Here is an 8,210-nt window from a genome sequence, read left to right on the forward strand (position 1 = left end):
ATTATTAATTGTTTTCATCCCTTCCCTATGATTTGTGGTTCTGTTTCCTAACTAGTTTTATTGCGCAATTAGAAAATAATCAAGATGGATAACTGTTCATAATTAGATGCCCATCATTGTCCTTTATCTTTCTATTTTGCCTATTAATTCCACCAAGTGGTCCCATTGGCGGCGGAAGCCAAAAATTTTAGGAGGGACCTGCACCACACAATTTTTTGACAAGCAAAAAAAAAGAAAAGGTTATCGACCACAAATTATAGGGGCAACGCAGGAAATAAGATGACATGCAAAAAAATATATATATTTAGGGGGATCGTCCCCTTTACCTGAAATTTAGGGGGGACACCCCCCCCCCGTTTCCGCGACCTATGAGTGGTCCCTTCCGCCCCCTTTGACTTCTTATCCTCCACTCTTTGTAAATAAAGTATGAAGGACAAATTTTAAAGGAAAATAAAACCATTGGAACAAGATAGCTTGTGTGAAAACAGAAAAATCAAAGAATAAGAACAAAGAAAGTTTGAGAAAAATCGGACAAATAATGAGAAAGTTATGAGCATTTGCATATTGCGATCACTAATGCTATGGAGATAGCAAATTGGCAATGCGACAAAGATGTGTGATGTCACTAGTGAACAACTCTCCCATTACTTTAGTATATATTTCACTTGAAAATTGCCTTTTATCACATCTATCCATAGATCATAATGTTGTTTCTACATGAGGGCATGTAATACATATTTTTTAAGAATACATCATGGATAAAGAGTTTGTATCATCATAAGAAAAAGCAAAAAGAGACATTTTGAGGGTATATTTTATAGTCCACCAAAGGGAAAGTTGTTCATCAGTGACATCACACATCCTTGTCGTACTGCCAATGGGAGGATCTCCATGGCATTAGTGATTGCAATATTCAAATGCTCACAACTTTCTCATTATTTGTCCGATTTTTCTCAAACTTTCTTTATTCTTATTCTTTGATATTTCTGTTTCTTCACAAGCCTATTTGTTCCAAAGGTTTCATTCCCCTTTAAGCACCTGCAGGCAGATCTTCATTAGACCTTGATAATAAGGGGGTTTGAGATTAAAGACTAGCCATAATCCATCATTTAATATTCATAAGGTGGAGTCACTTGCAAAGAACCGGATAACAACTTGATGGAAAACCTCTTGCGATCATACGCTCTCAACCCAAATAAACTTTTGTAATTCCGACACAACTAAATGTATTGTCATTACAAGACGCTATTCAAATGTAGGAACGCATTCATACTCTGCGTCTAAACTTTAATTTAATTTGGAAGTAAATGAGTAGAAGGGGAAAACTCCTTTTTCGAATCTCAATTAGATTTCCATGTTGTTATTAATGCCAATCAATCACAGTTGTTCAAGTTCAACTCTCTTCCTAGTTCCTAGACCAATTCATCTCTTCATCTCAATGTGACTATATTTTTAACCCCTCTCCCACAACAAATGACCAATTCATCACCGTCACTATCTATTTCTTAATTCGTCTTCTTCTCTTTCTTATTTCTATCCCACCATACATTAGATCTAAAAAAAATAATCCACTACATGTATAACACTTCCAAGGGGTAAGTCGACCTAACTATGGAGTATTTTTTATTATTAGAATATTAATGTCCATATCAGAGTGTTATATGTCACAAACCTCTAATTTTGATAGCGCTCTCGCGTCTTCCTTTTTTTTCTTCGCCCCCTTCTCCTTTTTCCCTCCTTTTTCTTCTTCTCTAGATGAAATATATATATCATTGGGGGCCTTTTTACCCTTGTTAGGCTTCACCTTAATCATTCTTGAAGCTGACCGCATCACCTCAACCAATTACGTCAAGAAGGAAGTCGCCCTTAAACATTTCAGTAATGAATGTAATTGTTTTTGTTTTTGCTTTAAATTATTCGACGGCTCGTCTACTAGAGCCCAAATTTCACAGAAAATTTATAGTATGTTCAACACAATTGATCCCACTACTTGTTTTCACCCCTCAGTAAAATAACTCCCCAAACCCCCATTTCAAAACAGCTTTATGGGAGTGATATTAATGATGATGATGATGTTCATGATGTTTGGGGGTATGAACGCGATATGTCGGCAATCAATGATATCGATTAGTTTCATAGCGAGGGTTATTATCTCAAATTTGGTCACCCGTGAGGGGGTCGATATGTCTTGCCCCCCGGCAACGCAGGCATCACTGAGGCACTACATTAGCATCCATTTTATCTTGAAGCTCTTCCCTCTTTTACCTACGTAAACCTCTGGAGCCTCTACCACTGTTTATCCGGATTTTGGATGAGGAACGGATACGGTTGCCATGGCATTTTGATATTCTGATTCTTCTGTTTTGATAAGGAACATGCACTGGAGAGAAAGAGGAATGAAAGGTAAGTTTTCTTTTCTTGAAATATTTAGAAGCGATCTCGTGATCGACGGATCGAAAAGTCTTATACCTCAAAGATGGTATGTTATGGTTACACTCTGCCGTAGGGGCGGGGGGGGGGGGTTGTACGTAAAGTTAGAAATAACTTTTCGAAGGACTAAAATATGAAAAAAAACTAACATGTGATCTATTTTTCGACAATTATTCTAATAGTATCAATTTGATTGCGGCAAGCAGTATGCTACTTCACGGCAACGTGCTGGTTCTTGGAAATTAACAGCAGGCTAGCAATATACTGTATATTATTTTAAAGCACATAGATAATGTTTCTATTTAGCAATGGGAATGGTTTGAACATATTATAATGTATTCCTTATCGTATGTTTGTTGAAATTCTACATATTTTCTAGTCAGCAAGAGTATATCTCGCAGGCCATAGTTTCCGAAGAAAAAAATCTCTCTCGTCCAAAGTGGTATGATTTTAGTCTAATGAACAAAAGAAAGGCCACTGAAATGAGATATCTGTAAAAAAAGGATTATAAAGTAAATTAGAAATAAAAATAATCACAGAAAATGTAGTAAAATAAATGGTCTTCAAAGCGAAATTCAAGCTGCACTAAAATACCTTAGGCACGTAAATTTTGGCCTATCCCGAATGAACGGATTTGTGTTGGTAAATTTCTGTAACGCAGTCAGAGAGGATGTGTATATCGATGAATAAAGGAATATAAATGATGTATCATATTATTCACCAAATTTTTCAGGGATATTCATCATTTATAATCTTAATTCCATCTTATTCTTCATTCAAAACAGAACTCTGTGTGGTGGGGTTAGGAGGTAGCAGTGAACCTCCCGTTTTCGTCCAACCCCAGCGCACAACCAGAGGAAAGGTCAATGAAGAACGGGGATCTGCTATTTCATCGGGAACTGGTAGTGCTCAGAGAAGTGTAAAACCACGACTCTTTACTCCTTCAAAGCTCAGCAATCCCAGACCAAACCTACCAGACATCCTAGATAAAAGAAGTGTCATCACTATACAAGGGAAGGCTAAGGCACTTCATGGTAATGTCTCAACTGTCTCCTGTAAGAGCGGTGAACCGAACCGGTTGAGCCCAGACGTTCTAAGCTTGGGACAGGATAATGAAAAGTCCATCGCACAACGAAGTGATGCCGAAAAGGACAGTGCGTCGGTTTCAGTCAGCCAGCCAGATGCAATATCTGTGAGTAGCAGAATGTTTTCTGAAAGATCAGTGCCGACCATGGCAACATCTAACCACAGAAGGCCATCTAAGTCGTGTGACCTGACCCGTAATACATTCTCTGTGACATCGATAGCATTGACCAAAAGAGGTGACACGAGTCCAAGATCGAGTCCTACGAAGTCTAGATCATCATCATTAGATGGTGATGTCTCGGTTAGGGTTGACCCCGAACCGATGCCACCAATCGGAAGGAAAGGTAACTTAAACGAAGGTCGCTTCAGCGAACAAACCCCGAAAAGATTCTGTTCAAAGCCATTCCCTTCGAGTAGGCAACGCATGTTGAAAAACTTTCAGGAAAAGATAAGAGTCCTCGAGGGCCAGGTTCAAGCAAACTTAATTCCTCATGAATTGCAAAGTGGAAGTGTAAAGGCCTATCAAAGACTAATCATTCTCAATCAACGGCCCAAGACTCAACCCCCAGAATCCCAAGAACCCACACGTGAACATAAGCCCCGGGTGACATTCGCTCCACAGACTGCGCCGGAGATGATCTCACCGGCAACAGATCTCGAGCACGTCTGGGCGTCCGAAGACATACCGCACCCTACCGCATCCAACAACAACAACACAGAACGCAAGATGATGATGCACCTGAACCAGCTCTCGAAGAAATATCAGCAAGAGAAAACTGTGAAGTTTGCATTGGACTCCCCTTCCACTCAGACCGAATTCATTGATAGCGGCATCAGCAACAAGAACAGAGTGATCCCGAAAGATGAGGTACCTCGAGAGAAGTTAGTGAACCATTGGTTGAGTGATTGCCCCGTTATGGACCCACCTCAAACCACCTATGGAGCTGCCAACTCAATTCCTCGGAAGAAGATTGTACTGAATGTCCCTAGTACCATGCATGATGTTCAAGAAGAGTCGTAGTTGATGCATATTTTTAAAGAGTTAAAGGACAAGTCCACCCCAACAAAAACTTGATTTGAATAAAAAAGAGAAAAATTCAACTAGCATGACACTGAAAATTTCATCAAAATCGGATGTAAAATAAGAAAGTTATGACATTTTAAAGTTTCGCTTCATTTCACAAAAAAAGTTATATGAACGAGCCAGTAACATCAAAATGAGAGAATCGATGATGTCACTCACTCACTATTTCTTTTGTTTTTTTATTGTTTGAAATATTTTGATTTTCTCGTCATTGTCATGTGAAATGAAGTTTCATTCCTCCCTGAACACATGAAATTCCATTATTTTAATATTTCATGCTTCAGGCAAGGAGGTCCTAATCATCAAATTCGTAAAAAATGAAATATTGTATAATTCAAACAATAAAAAGCAAAAGAAATAGTGAGTGACATCATCGACTCTCTCATTTGGATGGAACTGGCTCGTTCATATAACTATTTTTTGAAAAATAAGCAAAACTTTGAAATGTCATAACTTTCTTATTTTACATCCGATTTTGATGAAATTTTCAGCATTGTGCTTGTCTGAATTTTCTCTATTGATTCAAACCAACATTTTTCTGAGGTGGACTTGACCTTTAATTTACGATTCTGTCAAAGAACTGATATCATAGATGTATACGTCATTACTGTCCTGACGAGGAAACCAACATGAACAAACAAGATTTTCTCGGTACATAGATGAGCACTAAATATGCCAAACGCTAATCTTTGTGCTAAGTTTCACGCAACAAGGACTACGTTATATGATTTTCGTGCAATAATTGATGCTAATTGGTCTCTTTTGATATACACTTGAGAAGTGATGGTCAATGTATAGATGTATTTATTTTAAAACATGCACGTTCTTGAAATGGAAAAAAGCGTTTTTTGAGGGTTGTCCTAAAGTATCTTATTGAAAACAAATTAATATTTGAGCGAAACTTTGATGATGTTTCGTAGAAATAAATATACTCTAAAGAGGAATGTCAACATGATTTTAGCCATACACGAGAAATATTACCATCTATTTTAAAGAGAAGGTTATAAGATTGGAAAGGAAAGGACAAGTTTGAATTTATGAATTTTAAATCGAGATATATTTTTATCTATTCTTTTGTTGATGTGTGCAATTATCACCTTATTATGTTTGAAGAACACTTTTTTTAAAATCATGTATCACAATAAATAGAGAACCAGATATCACGAAATCACGTAAATATGAATTCATTAACAGAGTCACGTCGGTTGTACTTGTCCTGTTATTTTTAGCGAATGTTGCCTGTATACCAAATTCTTGATCTTAAAGGTATTGTTTAACTTTGTGAGCAGCCGATTTAAAAAATTCTCAAACCAAGATGACACATGTGTACAAGTGCATGTATTAGAACTAATAAACCCTGAAAACAACCATTATTGAGAATAAAAAGCTAAAACTACAAGGCAAACACCGATTTTGTAAATAGGTGTCTTATAGACACCTAAATAGTACACATAAGTGTATGGGATGAAATTAAGATGGTGTTTCCGGTCACTTTATATTTCAATTTTTGAAGCACTAAATAATCATTTTCGAACGCAATTTTTTCTGGGCTTCATTTTTGGAACATATCACAGACACAGGTGACAAGTGTGACCTTCTAGCTCAGATTTTTTAAAAGTCAAACCGATGTTAACCAATCACTTTAAATCTGCTTGACGGATTGCTAGTATGGTGTTGCTTTGATATTTACCGGTTGTGTTCACGTCGTGTGTGTGATGCCGATGATGCCTTTTAGTCCATCATAAGATAATATGATGTTGAGCTTGGTCATGTTGACAGTGTTCCTAGTGCCTACCGGTTGGAATTTTGCTGCATTACTTGCTAGTGTATATTCATGATTCAGTTTCATGTTCATTGTGCATGATGTTGATTGTCATGATGTCGAAAATGAGGCAATTAACTTACTATGTTGAATTGCAGAAATCCAAAGTAAATACAGGCACATAAAAATATACACACTGAAGGAAAATACCATTGTCACACTGAGAGCTCCTTACAGGTGCAACTTTGTACAATTTTGGGCTGAAAGGTGTAAAGTTACACCTGTAAATCCCAATGTGCCATCGGATTGCAAGTTTAAGGCGATAACATGACAAATTAGCCTATTTTCATTCATATATGATTTCGCTGTTTTAAAGTCACTGTAGACTGATAAAAATACAAAAAACTATGGTCTCCCTCGAAATAATATCAACACAAACAGAACAAGGAGTACTTCAGGTTTCATCAAATAGAAATTAATCATCATACAATGTCATATGGCATAGGTCTTGATACTTGAACATTTCATGTAAATTAACAAATTTAGAAAGCATTCGTTCATTTAAATATATAAGTTCCTATATTCTGAGCATAATTTTACTCATAATCAAATTTTGAAATGTTGAAGGGAAAGGTCACTAGAAAATGAGTATACAATCGATTCAAATCAAATCAAATTGCGATAGTTCTAAATTTATGTAGTTGGCATGGTTAAATGACTTTTAGATCAATTGCTATTCAAGTTTGATTTGAACCTATCGTAACCAGGCCCTTTGTAAAGCCCCTTTCACAATTGGTGGTGCGACTGCTTACACCCGTTGCAATTTTGTGCAACATATATTGCGACCAAATTATCGAGTATTGCGACCAAATTATCGCAAACGAGCAATTGTGAAAGCCCCTTAACATGAGGGCGTTGTTGGATTTTTATGAAAACAAATATATTTAGTTAAGATATACGTAATCAATTTTTTTTTGCATAAATACACCAAAGATTGGCGGAGTTATATGTCTTCCAATTTTGTGACGTCTTACATTCGCGTATATGGTAGCCCCTGTACAGAGTGTCATCGTCCGAAAATACCAATTTTGCTCGAGAAAATAACATGTGACATAGTATAACACGAAATATAATTTTCATAAACGCTTTCAGTGATAAAGAACACAGCCCATGAAAATGGGATGTATGGATTTGATTGCGTGTGATGTCACAAAATATAAACATGATAACCCTGACCATGTTATTCCCTGATGGTTTTTCATTCGTAGGATTTAATCAAATCTATTTCAGGGAGACCCCCTCCCCTAAAAATTTATTTTACTATCATCACATTAAAAACACTAATTTCATAAGTAAAATTTAACATTGCTTATCGATTCGACATAATTTCAAAAGCGATTCAAATAAAAACTATTAATCGGGAATGGTTCATCCCTCCTCTTCTACAAAAAAATGGGTTTTGATAATACCCAATTCTCAAATATTCGGGGAAATAGATACGATACCTAGAGGCTGTAGACTATACAGAGCATTACGTGGTAATCTCAAATTCAATTTCATGTTTCCATTTCCATCCCTCTGCAGCTCTAAACTCTGATCATTTAGCTTATATCAGTAGATGTAACCAAATAATATAATCACTTTGGCACTACAATATTGGCATAACTAGAACGAACTTGCTATCATTTTGGACTCGGAGTATCAGAACTCCAAATTAGCAAATGCTTTACAGCACTCGCACACACTGGATTTTGCTCCGACAGGGCGCTATGTCGAAATTTAATCAACATGAGGATTTTCATGCATAAGATGTAAAGGGTAAAAATTTAGAACATAGAGATCTGTTTA

The 8,210-nt window shown here is 36.6% G+C and overlaps 1 protein-coding gene across 1 annotated transcript; it reads left to right on the forward strand.

The window, feature by feature from the left end:
- The first annotated feature begins 3,376 nt into the window (after nt 1–3,376).
- Nucleotides 3,377–5,768, forward strand: LOC121425161. Its single transcript, XM_041621162.1, has 2 exons — nt 3,377–4,560; nt 5,176–5,768. The coding sequence occupies exon 1, from the start codon at nt 3,635–3,637 to the stop codon at nt 4,535–4,537; it is 903 nt and encodes a 300-aa protein (XP_041477096.1). The 5' UTR covers nt 3,377–3,634; the 3' UTR covers nt 4,538–4,560; nt 5,176–5,768.
- The last annotated feature ends 2,442 nt before the right edge of the window (nt 5,769–8,210 follow it).

This window comes from Lytechinus variegatus, chromosome 12, assembly GCF_018143015.1.
Source record: "Lytechinus variegatus isolate NC3 chromosome 12, Lvar_3.0, whole genome shotgun sequence".
NCBI lineage: Eukaryota > Metazoa > Echinodermata > Echinoidea > Temnopleuroida > Toxopneustidae > Lytechinus > Lytechinus variegatus.